The sequence below is a fragment of the Rhinoraja longicauda genome, chromosome 16 (genome assembly GCF_053455715.1).
Source record: "Rhinoraja longicauda isolate Sanriku21f chromosome 16, sRhiLon1.1, whole genome shotgun sequence".
Taxonomy (NCBI): Eukaryota; Metazoa; Chordata; class Chondrichthyes; order Rajiformes; family Arhynchobatidae; genus Rhinoraja; species Rhinoraja longicauda.
The window spans coordinates 33,929,671-33,946,098 of NC_135968.1; the positions used below are offsets into that span (position 1 = coordinate 33,929,671).

Below are 16,428 nucleotides of genomic sequence, written 5' to 3' on the forward strand. Positions count from 1 at the left end.
CTTTACATGCACGACTGCGGCCAAATTCTGCTCTAACTCCTTTTACATGTTTGCAGATGACACCACCGTAGTGGGCTGGATCGCGAACACTGATAAGACGGAGTACAGAATGGAGATAGAGGGGTTACTTGCATGGTGTTAAGGCGTTCCCTCTGGGTGATCTAGTTTCTGCCGACATCCTAAAAGCATGTGGTTTGGTACGTTAATTGGCCACTTTAAATCACTCTTGGTGTATTGTAGGCAATGGAATCTGGAGGGAGTTAATGGGAATGTGGAGAGAATAAAGCAGGATTATGTAAGGATAATGTAAATGGATTTATAGTTGGTAATGACTCAATTGTGAAATGATTTCATGTTATATAACTTTATGACTACGAGGCACAATGTACATATCCTCTCAATTCTTGATGAGGTATGAATGGTCAATAAATATATGAGAAATGACAAAGCATTTGGAACTATTGAAATCCAAACTAGATGAGCTAAGATTACTTAGCACACATTCACTTCCTGAAGGTCTGAAACAATGAAGACACCCCTGATGATTAACAAGCCTTCACTATCCTCATACCTCTAGCTCTAACCCCCTTTTGTATCTTCCAGCCTCTTTTGGTCTCAACTTTAGCACAGATATTCCATTTGTTCTCTCCTCCCCTCCCTCTTCCCTATAATTTAAAACATATTTAAAATCTAACTTTTCCTTCTACTGATGAAAGGTTAATGAACTGAAATGTTCACTCTGTCTCACTATAAACTCTGCCTGACCTGCACACTGTGTTTCCAGCATTTTCTATTTTTAAATCTCAGAGGAACTTAGGTGCCAAGATTGTAACCGTCTTCGAGTTTGAAGAAGGGTCTCAATAGACAATAGGTGCAGGAGTAGGCCATTCGGCCCCTCGAGCCAGCACCACCATTCAATGTGATCATGGCTAATCATTCTCAATCAATACCCCGTTCCTGCCTTCTCCCCATACCCCCTGACTCCGCTATCCTTAAGAGCTCTATCTAGCTCTCTCTTGAAAGCATTCAGAGAATTGGCCTCCACTGCCTTCTGAGGCAGAGAATTCCACAGATTTACAACACTCTGACTGAAAAGGTTTTTCCTCATCTCCGTTCTAAATGGCCTACCCCTTATTCTTAAACTGTGGCCCCTGGTTCTGGACTCCCACAACATTGGGAACATGTTTCCTGCCTCTAAAGTAGAGATAGTAAACCTACGCTGCACGCCCTCAATAGCAATAATATCCTTCCTCAAATTTGGAGACCAAAACTGCACACAGTACTCCAGGTGCGGTCTCACTAGCGGCCCTGTACAATGGCAGAAGGACCTCTTTGCCCCTATACTCAACTCCTCTTGTTATGGCCAACAATCCATTGGCTTTCTTCACTGCCTGCTGTACCTCCATGTTTCCTTTCAGTGACTGATGCACTAGGACACCCAGATCTCATTGTACGTCCCCTTTTCCTAACTTGACACCATTCAGATAATAATCTGCCTTCCTATTCTTACCACCAAAATGGATAGCCTCATACTTATCCACATTAAACTGCACCTGCCATGCATCCGCCCACTCACACAACTTGTCCAAGTCACCCTGCAACCTCATAGTATCTTCCTCACAGTTCACACTGCCACCCAGCTTTGTGTCTCGACCTGAAACGTCACCATTCCTTCTCTCCAGAGATGGATAGACATTTTGTGCCTATCTTCGATTTAAACCAGCATCTGCAGTTCTTTCCCGTACATTTTGAGAATAGAGCTATGTCTCACTGCAGAAATTGCAGATTGTATTGCTTTTCATCACAGGAAATTTCATTAATTGCACGGACCCTTCAGAATAGCCTCTTTCCAGAATCTCAATGTTTTATCCTTGCAACACAGCAACATGTAGTACCCATTGTAAACTTACATGAGTTAAGAGAGGAGTCACATAAACAGTTTTTTCCAACAACAACTGAAATTCATTGGGTGATGCTGGGGAACATTGAGCACTGCCCATGTTTAAGAAGCCACCACTGATAAGCTATTGACAGAACTCCAATTTCACCTCAAATGTGCAAATAAGATCTTGCTTGCCTGTGAAATTTTATTCTTAATGATTGTGGTTTACCAGGTGCAGACTGAAACATGGGAAGCACACGAGATATCTCGTGCCACTATCACCACCAGCTGAAGTTGATTTAATATTTACACGTGAAGCTAAGATCTTTCAACAGCACCTAGATCGCATCAGCTAAACCATATAGATGCTCAACTCCTAATTCCCAAAGCACGCATTTTTCAAGGTTCTGTAATGAGGATGGGAGAAAAAGGTTTCAAAGTTGTCCTCAAGAAGTATGACATCAACATCCATTCATGGACTGCCATAAATGGAGAGCTTGTTGCAAGGATATATGCAACATTAAACAGTAAGATTGCAACTGGAAATGATAAAGAAGGAATGTTACTTTAATTATTAAGAATGAGATAAGCTACATAAAAATATATGTCCAAATTACAGCAGAGCCTGCAAATCCCAGGTGGATCTCATCAGCCATGTGTGGATTTACAAATAAAATATTCCTTGACGATAATAAATTGTAAATGATAGTGAGGTACAGGTGCAATGCCATGTCGGTCAGCCCCAAGTTCCTGATTTGTGTAGAGGAAGGCATTCAGGTCAATAAATGTCTTTATTAGTCAAGTACAAATCAAAAATGAACATTAGTTTTGCAACAGCTGTCTGTCACTTTTCAACACCGAGGTCCAGGCAACTTGTTAGGACCATTGGTGTGCTTGAGACTAGAGTACAAATGAAAAACTGACATGCATTCACATAGTAGCTGGTAGCATGTGATCAGTGAAGTAAACACCAGAGATATGTTGAAGGGAGCTAACCCCCCCCCCCCCCCCCACCTCCTCTTCCTCTGGAAATATGGTGTAACACTGAAGAGGCAAAACTACCAATAATATGTTTTATTCAAATTAGTCAGTATACCTGATTAGAGAATGGAAACAATCAATGGGGCATTGAAGAAGAGAAAAAAAGATAAAACTATGTTTTGAATCACTTCTAGCTTTAGGGGGAATAGATGAGACGGAATTTTTGATTGCGATGTTTTAATTAAATTGATGAGTGTAGATTTCTGAAAAAATATTAAATGTTTTCTCTGCCATAATTTTTTGTTTTTTATTTTGTCTTTTATTTTTTGTCGTTCATTATGAGTTTTAAAGAGTACTATGTTTCCCTATCTGTTGTGCTGCTGCAAGTAAGAATTTAATTGTTCCGTTTCGGGACATATGACAATAAAACACTTGACTTGAATCTTTCAGAAGATAGACAGCTCAAGGTTCATGTAATTAAACATATATAAACTACAATTAAGCAATTTATTGAAGATGAGGAAGATGACTTCCTCAGGATTCCCAAAAAGTTAATCTGCAAGTCAAATCGATAGTAAAGAAAGCAAACTCAATGCTAGCATTTATTTCAGGAGGGCTTGTATACAAAAACAGGGATGTAATACTGAGGCTCTATAAGGCGCTGGTCAGGCTGCATTTGGAATATTGTGAGCAATTTTGGGCATCATATCTGAGGAAGGATGTGCTGACCAGAGGAGGTTTACAAGAATGATCCCAGAAATGAGTAGGTTAACCTATGATGAGCATTTGTTGGACTGGGCCTGTACTCACTGGAGTTTAGAAGAATGAGCTGGGGACCTCATTGAAGTCAAAGTCAACTTTATTGTCAATTTTCAGTTAGTTTACACAGACAGAAAATCGAAATACCATTTCCCACAATCCCGAGGAATAAAGTGCATTAAATTAAGTTAAAATTAAAAAGGCACAGCAAACAACAATCAATATAAAATATAGTGAATATAGTAAACATACAGAATAGTGAAAGGCTTGGCTAGAGTGGATGTGGAGAGCATGTTTCCACTCGAGGTCATAGCCTCAGAACTAAAGGATGTTCTTTTAGGAAGGAGATGAGGAGAAATTTCTTTAGTCAGGTGGTGGTGAATCTGTGGTGGTTTACTAGGAGAGTACTGTGTGCAGTTTTGGTCTCCAAATTTGAGGAAGGATATTCTTCCTATTGAGGGCGTGCAGCATAACTTTACTAGGTTAATTCCTGGAATGACGGGACTGTCGTATGTTGAAAGACTGGAGCGACTAGGCTTGTATACACTGGAAGTTAGAAGGAAGAGAGGGGATCTTATCGAAACATATAAGATTATTGAGGGATTGGACACGTTAGAGGCAGGAAACATGTTCCCAATGTTGGGGGAGTCCAGAACGAGGGGCCACAGTTTAAGAATAAGCGGTAGGCCATTTAGAACGGAGACGAGGAAACTTTTTCAGTCAGAGAGTTGTGAATTTGTGGAATTCTCTGCCACAGATGGCAGTGGAAGCCAAATCGCTGGATGCTTTCAAGAGAGAGCTAGATAGAGCTCCTAATGATAGCGGAGTCAGGGGGTATGGGGAGAAGGCAGGAACGGGGTACTGATTGAGAATGATCAGCCATGATCACATTGAACGGCGGTGCTGGCTCAAAGGGCCGAATGGCCTACTCCTGCACCTATTGTCTATTAAATGTTTAATTATTTTAAACAATTTTGTAAGCATAAATATCTCTGAATATCAGATGCATTAAAAAAAATCCAACACGGCCTTACAGACTTTGGTGGGAGGGGAAATAGACACCATCCCAGCCTTGAAGATAGACACAAAATGCTGGTGTAACTCAACGGGACAGGCAGCTTCTTCGGAGAGAAGGAATGGTTGACGTTTTGGGTTGAGACCCTTCAGACAGACTCAGGGGAGAGGGGGACTAGAGATATGGAATGGTAAGGTGTGAAAATTACACATCAAAGCAGACGATACTCAAGCAAATGTAGAATGGTTCATTGTTAGCTAAGGGGAAGGTGACAACGAGGCAAAAAAATCAATAAAATTAATCAGGAGGACAGTGAAACTGGTCGGAAAACTAGGGTGGAAGGGGGGATGGAGAGAGAGGGAAAGCAAGTGTTACTTGAAGTTAGAGAAATTAATATTCTACCACTGGGATGTAAGCTGCCATCCAAGCCTTGTCTTTACTTAAAGGATGCCAAGTGCATTCTCAAGGCAGATCTGAATAATATATCAAATAAAGAGCAATTATTGCTAAATGTAGCTGCCTGACTCCAGGATCATGAGACCTGCACATCTATACCAGAACAGTATCAGGATAGTAACGGTAAGGAAGCAGGGATGCAGTAACAGTAAGGAAGCAGGGATCCACTGCATGATGTGTTGAGGATGAAGAGTTCAATGTAAGTACAAGATTCTTGTTCTTGGTGTCCTTCAACTATAACAATGTGTAATTCAACAAAAAGGACTAAATTCAGCAATATCAGTTGATAGTTATCCATCTGATGACAGACCTAGATTTTACAAACAATCCTTATTTTTCATAATCTCAATGTTTTATGAGGGATCATATTTCTATTGGTTTAGCTTTGAATTGACAAGAAACAGAATTACATGAATATCAAGTGTAAATGCCTTAGGGTACATCAGTCCAGTGAATTATATTTTCTATCCAACTTTTCTCACATTCTTTTTTCAATACCACTGCAGTACTAGACAGAAACAAAGAGAATTTTGTACTTATCATCCCATGGGACATCGTAAAATGCTTTGCAAAAACAATTAAGTACTTTTGGGACCTGGTTCTAGTGCAACATAGAAAATGCTGTAGGAAATTCCCACAAACTGTACTGAGGGTAATGGTTGAAAGAACTATTTTACATGCTTTTAATTGTAATAAGTGTCTCACAGTACTTAGGAGAGGGTACTCGGTATCTTGGTTTATCATCTTTTATGAACATTGGGCGATTACATGGTGCAGCACTTTCTCAGTATTGTATTAAAATATTAAGTTCAATTCTCGGGAGGTAGACTTGAACTCTACAGGCACAGATTGAAATTGCTGCTATTTACTGACAGCTCATGTACGAAGGGATATAAAGCATTTTAATAAAATTTTCATTGTGTTCAGCAGTTCAGGCAGCATCTGGTTAGACAAACTGTTTCAGGCTGATGATCTTTAAATCAGAAATAAGAATAATTAGAAATCAAACATCTTTGAAGTTGCAGAGGATGACTGAAAAGAGTAACGGGAATATCTGTTATATTGCTGAGACCAAGGGAGATTGGAAGACATAAAAAGCTGTTAGTGCCTGCTGATAGTGAAGACTTGTTAATTGTAGCTGTTCTTCCTGGAGGAAATGTAATTAGAAGAAGCTGAATGAGAATGTGCAGAGAAAAAAAATGTGGGATCTGTGAAGTACAAAGCACAATCTATGCACAACTAATTGCTGATGTGATATAGGCCATTCAAGATTTTCATTGTGGTTACTTATTTGCATCCAAACTCCGTGGCACTCCACTTACTGATGATCAACACCAACATTGTCATCAAATCAGTTTTAAATGATTGTAGTGTTTTTGTTTGGCTAATTGACTTCTATCTCACAGAGGCTGAACATCACCTCTCTGACATCTCCTCACTACTGACTCTGGACCATGACCCAATTATTGAACATCTGGCTATTTCTGATGATGTCCCACTTAATCTGGAGATCTTTCCTCCACAACTCCCAGCCTCAGTCCCTCAACATTGCCCATCTTAATTCAACCGCTTCCAATGATCCACAAACTGAGCAGTTCTGGGAAATCCACCATTCCAATCCTCTTCAGATCAGTCTGAAGAAGGGTCTTGACCCGAAACGTCACCCATTGCTTCTCTCCGGAGACGCTGAGTTACTCCAGCATTTTGTCTACATTCCAACCCTCTTATTGCACAGTATTTACTTCTTCCTAATTTGACACAATACTTTCTCCCTTTGTTCAGTTTCTTCAAACCTACCTCCATGACATGTGTCTGTTTTGATTTACCTGTTTAGTATCATGTATATTGAGGTACAATGAAAAGCTTATTGTTGTGTGTCATCCAGTCAAAGAAAAGATTATGCATGATTACAATCAAGCCATCCACAATGCACAGATACAGGATAAATATCCTGATACAGATACAGGATAGATTATTAGTGTAGGATAAAGTCGGATTATAGATAGTTCTTAGCTCTCCAATGAGGTAGATGGGAGGTCAGGACCACATTCAAGCTGGTGATAGGATGGTTCAATTGCCTGATAACAGCTGGGAAGAAACTCCCTGAATCTTGAGGTATGCGTTTTCAAACTTCTGTACTTCTTGCCTGATGGGAGAGGGAGTGACTAGGGTGAGACTGGCCCTTGATTATGTTGACGGCTTTGTCAAGGCACAGTGAAGTGTAGATGGCGTCAATGGTAGGTAGTTTGGTTTGCGTAATGGCCTGGGCTACATTCACAACTGCAATTTCTTGTTGTCTTGGATGCAGCTGTTCCCAATCCGTGCTGTGATAAATGGTTTCTACAGCACATTTGTAGAGATTGGTGAGGCTTGCTGGGGACATGCCAAACTTCCTAACCCTTCTAAGACATTGGTGTGCTTTCTTGGTTAGCTTTGATGTGGCTGGTCCAGGAGAAATTGCTGGTGATATTTATTCTTAAGAGCTTGAAGCTTTCGACCACCTCCAATTCGGTGCGATCAATGTATACCAGGTTGTGTGTACTGCTTTGCTTCCTGATTTCAATCACCATCTCCTTTGTCTTGCTGTCATTGAGGGAGAGATTGTTGGCTTAGCTCCAGGTTACGAGGTTTTCAATCTCCTTCCTGTACTCCATCTTGTCATTATTTGATATCTGGCCCAATACGGTGGTGTGATTTGCAAACTTGTAAATTGATCTGGATTGGTATTGGGTACACAGTTATGAGTGTATAAGGAGTATTGTAGAGGACTGAGAACGCATCCTTGCAGGGCACCAGTGTTGAGGATTATCAAGATGCACTAGAATATCAACATTCCCTCCCCAATCCTGCTATCCTCCACGTCCCCTCTTATTTTTCATCCTACCAGCCATATTTAACAACATCTGTAATTTGTACTACTTTGAACATTTTCCCCACCTCTCTCCTTTCAGCATTTAAGAGGGATTTATTTACTGCACAATCCCCAGGTTTTGGCTCTATCTTCACCAATATCCTCTTCACTCTCAAAGACTTTCCCATGCCCTTTTATCTCTTCCATTCCCATGATACGAAGACCCAAACATTGTTTCCAGGTGAAGCAGCAACTGACTTATACAATTTTCATTTTAGTGAACTATATCAAGAATCCAGAGTGTTTAATTGTCATATGTACCGAAAATGGAACATATGCAGCAGAATAAACGTCTGTAAACATAGTACTGATAGATAACATAATAAACAGAAAGAAAAAGTTCAATAAATTAAAAAAAATTATATTGGTGCAAAAAAGGCAAAAGTCATTGCAACCAAGATAAATCGTAGTTCATAGTTTAGTTGGTGTTTATAATGTTCAAGAACCTGATGGGTGATGGGAAGAACCTGTTCTACTCTGGGGCTATAGAAAGCATCTTGTCCGGGAACATCACAATCTGGTTTGGGAATAGCTCTGCCCAGGACAGGAAGGCTCTGCGGAGAGTAATGCGTTTGGCTGAACGCACTATGGGAACTACACTCGCCCCCCTGCAGGACCTATATATCAGGAGGTGCAGATCCAGAGCCAGCAACATTATGGGGGACCCCTACCACCCCAGCAACGGACAGTTCCAGCTGCTACGGTCAGGCAAATGCCTCCGCTGTCACGCTGTGAAAACAGAGAGGATGAGACGGAGTTTCTTCCCACAGGCCATCAGGACTGTAAACTCTCATATCACCAGGGACTAATTTAATTTACTGTATTCATTTTTTTTTGGTGTTAAAATATTTTTTTCTAATCTGTTTTGTAGTTTAGCATAATCCGCAGCGCCACTTTCATTTCATTGCACATCTTGTATATATATTATGTAAGTGACAAATAAACTTGACTTGACTTGAACCTGAAGGTCACTTTTTCAGACTCTTCTACCTTCTCCTCGATGGCAGGAATGAAAAAAAGAACCTGGCCAAGGTGGTGTGGGTCCTTGATGATGCTGGCTGCCTTTTTAAGGCAGCACCTCTTATAATTCTCTTCGATGGTGGGGACTGGCTGTGGCTGGAGTGGCTGTGAGGGACTGGACTAGACGCACCACTTTTTGTGATCTCCTTCGTTCCTGGGCATTTGAGTTGCTGATAATCAGAGAAAAAAAATTCTGTTTTGGTGACTGTTGTTCAGAACGCTTCCATTCAGACTGCAAACAGATCCCAGAGTTTGCAGTCACTGAATCTTCAACTTTCAAGCCTGCTCCATTTTGACCTGTCTTTGACCTCATACACTATTCAAACAAAGCTTAATATGAGCTGAAGAAACATCCTTATATACTTGATATGACGCATCATGATCCCCAGGACTCACTGAATTCAACACGTTTTTTATAACTAGCCTTCCCAGCCTGCATCGGAAAAGACTGCTTTATTTCTGAGTTCTAGCCCTTAACTGTTTTACCAATTCATTGTTTTTTTGCCTCGGCGCTATTTATATCTCCTCAAGACAGATCATCTGCGATTAACAAGCTTTTACCAGCACCATTTGTGTCAATCAGTCTCATTCTCCATCTTTTCGCTGACGTCGTTCTGACCCATCAACCTCAATCGTCAATTATGTTTCTCTGTCCACAAATACTGCCTAATCTAACATTTACAGCATTTTATATTTCAGATTTCCAAATATCTGCAGCGTTATTTGTTTTCAGACTTTTTAAAAATGAGAAAATTAAAGGCACCAGGAAAAGGTAAAATCATTATTAAGATAACAATAGATTAGACTTATTCATGTTTGAATAATTCCAATTCATATAATTTCCATCATCATTCCCACTGTTCCCATTTCGGACTCATGACCAACGAGAAATGGCCAGATCAGTTCAATTGATACTACAGCCATGGAGTCACGTAAGCAACCGCCCGCTCTCCCCGACCCTTAATTTTGTTTATTGATTATTGATTTCTGAATATTGAATACTGATTTCTCTAACTTCAAGTCCCCCTCTCCATCTGATTAATATTGCCAATTGTATGCCTCCTTGTCACCTTTCCCTCGGCCAACAATGAACCATTCTACATTTTCTTAGCATTGTCTGCTTTGATCTGTCATTTTCACACCGTACCCTTCCATGTCTCTTTACTACCTCCCCCCTGGACTCTGTCTGAAGAAGTGTTTCGGCCCGAAATGTTACCATTCCTTCTCTCCAGAGATGCTGCCGGACCAGTTGAATTACTCTAGCATGTTGTGTCTCGCTTATGTATACTGATATCTGTAGGAAGGAACTGCAGATGCTAGTTTAAACCGAAGATAAGACACAAAAAGCTGGAATAACTCAGCGGGTCAGGCAGCATCTCTGGAGAAAAGGTGACGTTTCGGGATGAGACTGAAGAAGGGTCTCGACCCGAAACGTCACCCATTCCTTCTCTCCAGAGATGCTGCCTGTCCCGCTGAGTTACTCCAGCAGTTTGTGTCTTGCTCATGTATACATGTACTGAACTGCATACGAAAATGAATTTCACTGTACCTCGGTACATGTGAGACACAAAGTACCATTGATACTGATTAGTTTTTTTTTGAAGATCCAAGTCAAAAGACGTCGTGGCTGGGGACGGATCCCGTTAAAGGACAACAACTTTGCTCACTCTTCCCACTGCGCTGAAACTTCCAGCAGCTGAGAGGCATCCCGAACCGTGGGGTGACGTCATCGCAAGCCAATCGCAGGCCGAGGCAGGGGTCACGTGACCGGCCTCCCTCCCCGACCCTTCATTTTGTTTAAGACAGACGGACACAAACTGCTGGAGTAACTCGGCGGTACGAGCAGCGTGTGTGTTTGGGTGACGTTTCGGGTGGAAACCCAGCTCGGGACTGGTTTTGTTTTCCCGTGTTGTTGACGCGGCGCCGCGCCATCGCCCCCCCCCCCCCCCGGTTGCTCGAGGTGACGTCCCGTTCTTAACCAGCAAGGTCGGCGCCTCCCATTGGTCCGCGGACCGACAAGAGGCGTCGTCCAATCAGGGGCGCGAGCGTCCGGGGGAGGGTGCGATGTGACGTCGTGAATCTCCCAGCAAACTTTGTCCGATGTTGTCTTTGCCGTCGCCATTAGAGTCGAACAGCGGAGCGAAGGGAAGAGGGGAAAAAATGTCATAACATACCAGCGGGCCGGGGGGTAGGGTAGGGTAGGGAGGGGAGGGGGGGAGTGAAGGGAAGGGGAAGCCGGAGGTCGCCGGCCGGGAGGTCGGTCGGTCGTTCGGACGGAGCGATGACTGTGAGCGGGGTTTTTGTTTGACCCGGCCACCATGTAAGGAAAAGTGCGGCGGCGGGGGCAGCGGGGTTGGGGTGGGTGGGAGGGGGGAGGTGTGGGGGAGCGGATCGACTGGAGCGGCGGCGGAGGAGGAGGCGGCGGTGGACGAGAGACGAAAGAGAGCGAGAGTGCGCGGGGGAGAAGGTCTGTTTGTTGTGTGCGGCGCCCCTCTGACCCTAACCTAAACATAAGGTAAAGATGTGGCAGCGGCGTGGAAGTGCAGCCCCAGCGCAGCTGAATGCGAGGCCGGAGCCCAAGAGCTAGAATTAGGTAACTGTTGGTCAATCAGTAGTGAAAAGTAAAATCCGCAGTTACAGCACGCTGTTTAAAGTATCCTGCGCGGTGACAGAAAGCCGGGTGCAGAGTGAGGCCGTATCTGTTTCAGACTGATGCTTTTGTAATTTCAAGCATAAAGCTAATAAAAAAGACAAAGTTTAGTTCTTTTAGCAACAGAATTAAACGGACATGTTGCGGACAGTTTTTGGCTAAATTTTCTATTTATGGGTTCTAGATTTTTCGAGTTTTTCGCAAGTTTGTGGTTGAGTTATGATTTTTAGCGTGCGTTACTACTTGCGTTTGGTACTTTAGTGCCAAGTATTTCTTTCTCGTTTGCCATAAAATGTGCTATATGAAATCACGTTATTCTTTACTTAACCACATTTACCTATCTTTTAATAGTTGAGCTACAACAATAAACGTTTCCAGCTTTAATATACTTTTATTTTCCAATTGCATTTGGTCCAGAGCAGATGTCACGTTTACAGTTTTCTCTCGAATGATAATCGGTGCAAAGAAAAGCATCACTCATTCAGCAGCCTTTAAGTTTGTGATAAGAACTCGGTACGCAAAGGTTTTGAAAATTATCTTTTGCATACTGCGGATTGGAATTTAACGCAAAACGTTTATAATTACAATCTTGTTCAAGCTGCCTTGGTTACCTATCATACCGTCTACAGTTTTCGTAGTTGGCAGTCCTTTGTTTAGAAATGCTGGGTTAGTATGTACGTTTACGATGTTTCTTCGTCACGTTTATTAAATTGTAGCGCAATAAATCATTTGACACCTCACGGGCCCTCAATCAGCAACCGAATCCAGTGCTGCAGATACGTTGCTGCAAATCAGCTGACTTGCATAAATACAATGGGCTGCCAATTCCTAATTTGGAATTGCTTCATTCATATTTTAAATATCCTGGAGTTGCCATAACTCCTGTTGCTCAATTATATGAATATAGCAATGTAAATGATTGTGTAAAACTTGACATTTCTACGCCAGTATTTTGATTAAATAGTGTATTTGATCACGCAATGTGCAACCCTTTTTTGAAAAACAATGCTCAATCCAATGTACAAATAGTGTTTAAATGCTTTTGTTTTTTTAAGGCCAGTTTTTTTCAAACAATAGTACCATTGCATCTTTCATTACTTTTTGATGGATCTAACTGTCTGGTTTTGTTCTTTGTGCTGTACGGTCTGCTGTTTTTTTAGCTTTCTAATTTATCTAAACATTGACATTTAGAAATCCAACTGACTAATGTCAGATTGTTTTCCTTTTTTGCTAAAAAGGGAAAATTCTAATATGCTTGTATCTTGTCAGTGTTTAGACAAATAATTTTTGTGGAAATTTTGGAACCATGTTGTAGATTCAGAGAAAGTTAATCTGCAACAGAAGTTGATAATAATTCATTTAACTTTGCTTACTGTCCATCGCTTGATTATGAGCAGAAGATTGCTGCTGTTTTTTCCCCACTGCTGAATCTTAAATGCTATGGTAGAACCCATCTGCCTTGCACCACTTGCTACTTGCCACAAAAGATACACGCATGCCTCTTTACAAACATCAGGGTTTTTTTAGGTGTGTATTTTTGTTTAAAAAAAAATAGGATGAAATCAACCAACATTCTGAACGTCAAGTTTAATTTCTCATTTTAACTATCATTTTGTAATAGTTAAGATACTTTCTGGGTTTCGGCGTGATACAAGAAGCAAACATTGGCAGTGTTTGGATGTTTGAGAGTTGTTGGAAAGCTTGGTCTATAGTCGCAATTAGAAAATGCTGAAAAACGAGGTCAGTCAGAATCTGTAAATGTAAAAGTAGGTTCATGTAACAGATGTACTCTTTTCTAGGAATAGAAACTGGATTTCCAATTTTCTAATTGTCATCTGTTGTTAGAAAAACTTCTGTTTTCCCTATACTATTACTAAATAACTCAAGTACTGTCTTTCTCATTTGTAAATATGTGGATATCAGTTCAGTTACAATATCTTGCACTATCTAAATATATTTTAGAATTTGGGGAACAGCATACTGATTTTGTGTGAATATTTTTTTTTAATTGGGTTTATAATTCTATTGCAGCAAAGCTCCATCAAATGCTAAAATTATTACTAGTCCGATATTAAGCCTTACAGGTATGAGGCTCTTCATCATTCTCATGACCATTTTTCTGCTGAAATGTATTTTCTACAAAACTAGGCACCTACAGTTATCTGATTGTAAAACTGACTACAATTCCGAAACCGCCTTGCATTGCAACGTGTTCTTGTCCAATATATAACATAATTTAGTGAGTTAACTGGTTAGGGTGCAAGGAGTAGCATCATTACGATACCGTTCATATAGTAAAATACATTATACTGTCTTGCTTTGATGTATGCAAACCATGGGTCGAGTTGGGGAAAGGCCATGAAAAAATGCAAGTTGACATGTCTCAAAATACATGGGAATGCCTGGAGTTTTTTCTGCTGATAGTCCTTATTTCTGTACTAATCATTTAAGTGAGATATATGGAATATCAGCATAAAATGAATCTCTTCTTTTTATACAGTTAATTGTGAAATATTCTGTTTCTAAATATGAATGAGTTGCTGGAACTGGAAGTACAGTGAACGGTGACAAATTACTTTGTTCATGTGTCATTTTGCTTAAGATAGAAATTCAGTCTATCAAATTCCCTCCCAAGTATTCATGCCCAATCTATAGAAATTATGAACAGAAATTATGAACCAGTTTATGGTGAATGGATTGTCTGAAATTTGGTTCCATTGTTTTTACAGATGCCATAATAATTAATATAAAAATTTTGTATTTATAGTTTTAAATTTCACAAAATTGAGTGAAAGGGTAATGGAAAATGTTGACTTGAAAGACATTTGGTGTTACCTATAGTTTCTTGAAAAAAAAATTCTCATACATTATAGAAAAGCAGTGTCATTGTAATGTTTGCTCAGTTGGATGTTAGGGAAAGAAATCTGTATTAATCGTTGATTTAAATTTTTTGCAGCCTCTGGTCCTACATAGAAAACTGCTAGGTGTGAGCAACGATGACTGAATATGGAATAAAGTGGCCCTGTGAATACTGCACATACGAAAATTGGCCATCTGCAATCAAATGCACCATGTGTCGTGCACCAAGACCTAACGGCACTATAATTACCGAAGATCCCATCAGAGGCAGCTCCAGTGATCTGAATCAAGATTGGGATACCGCAAGTATAGAAAGTGGCAGCAGTCCTCTGATTTGTCCGGACTCTAGTGCTAGACCAAGGGTTAAATCATCGTACAATTCTGAAAGTGCAAGCAAGTGGTCATGCCACATGTGTACTTACTTGAATTGGCCAAGAGCAATAAGATGCACTCAGTGTTTGTCTCAGCGTCGGACCAGAAGTCCTGCGGACTCCCCTCAATCATCTGGTTGCATTTCAAGACCAGTTCAGGCCTGTCAGGACCCTTGTGAAGAGTATAATGACAGAAACCGACTCAACACAAAAGCAATGCATTGGATCTGTGCCGCTTGCACATATGAGAACTGCCCCAAGTCTCGGAAGTGTGCAGTCTGTGACTATCCTAGACCTAACAATTTGGATGCAATTGAATTTGCAGAAGCAGATGAAGCTTCCTCACTGATAAATGAACAGGACAGGGCTCGATGGAGGAGCAGTGGCAGTAGTGGTAATAGCCAAAGAAGATCTCCTCCGGTACCTAAACTTGAGACAGAGATGAAAATGGACTTTCAAAGGATTGAGTTGGCACCGGGGGCTGTTTGCGGTAAAGGAGAGTTGGAAGTCGATTTTAAAAGACTCAAACAAATAAAGAATAGAATGAAAAGATCAGATTGGCTCTTTCTCAATGCTTGCGTAGGTAGGTCTTTTGTGAATTTCATTTTGTTTATCACCATGTGTACTTTACTCACTTCTTAATGGTAAATATGTATAGCATTGTAGAATTATGTATATTTGTTAAAGAATGTTTTGTTCAGAAGATAATGTAAGCAGCATATTTAAAATTGAGAATTTTGTGTTTGGGTTATTACTTTTGGCAAATTTTGCTGCTCTGGCCACAAAGTATGGGCACAATTTTCCCATAACTTAATGTAGGTCACAATCAGGAATATTAGATATAGTATTCATTTTCCAGGGACATTTAAGATCTACAAACAGGACTCCAGTGATTTCCAGAGTGTTATTTTTACTAATTTGATTTACTTTTGATTGCAACTGTGTGATTGGCAGATTTTTAAACTTGCTAAATAGTTCCCAAAATGGGTTATGTTGAGCAATGCAGGTTCTGCATATTGCGACTATGAAGCTGTGTCACTTCACCAAATATTTTCTCACCTTGAAGCAAGATCAAACTTGATCAAATGTGTGTATCAACCTAAGTATGATTAATTTGCACTTACCTTTGGGGAAACTAGGAAGAAGACAAACCACTCCGCTTGTCTGAATAGTTCATTATGCAAGCTTACTCATGTCTGTCTTGCTGATTACATGTGGCACTCTCTCTTACTGGATATATCCGATGTATATATTTTTAGTTTCTAATGGAACACTTGTCATTCACACAAAACACTCCATACGCCGCCGCTTCATCTCTAAAAATTGAGAAGATTGTGAAATTATGGGGGAGGAGGGAATAAGGGGGAGAATGTTTTTAAATTATCACATTAAGGGGTCCTTTCCACCCTTTAATTTGTATGATCAAGATATACATTTGATTGAAAATGCTTGTCTTACAAATGAAATTATTTTTGACTGGTTGGTACCTCAAAATATTAACTTTAATAAAGGTATTATAATATA

At 40.5% G+C, this 16,428-nt stretch overlaps 1 protein-coding gene across 4 annotated transcripts in view; it reads left to right on the plus strand.

Moving 5' to 3' along the window:
- The first annotated feature begins 11,232 nt into the window (after positions 1 to 11,232).
- Positions 11,233 to 16,428, plus strand: part of LOC144601461 (ubiquitin thioesterase ZRANB1) — a 69,782-nt gene continuing 64,586 nt past the window's right edge. The window contains exons 1-2 of one of the 4 annotated variants that reach the window (XM_078413600.1): positions 11,233 to 11,344; positions 14,631 to 15,487. In XM_078413600.1, the coding sequence (XP_078269726.1) occupies positions 14,671 to 15,487 (817 nt within the window). In that variant the 5' untranslated portion in view covers positions 11,233 to 11,344; positions 14,631 to 14,670. Of the gene's footprint in view, positions 11,345 to 11,406; positions 11,618 to 14,630; positions 15,488 to 16,428 lie in introns of those variants that run through there. The other 3 variants (XM_078413601.1, XM_078413599.1, XM_078413598.1) reach the window with 3 other exon arrangements.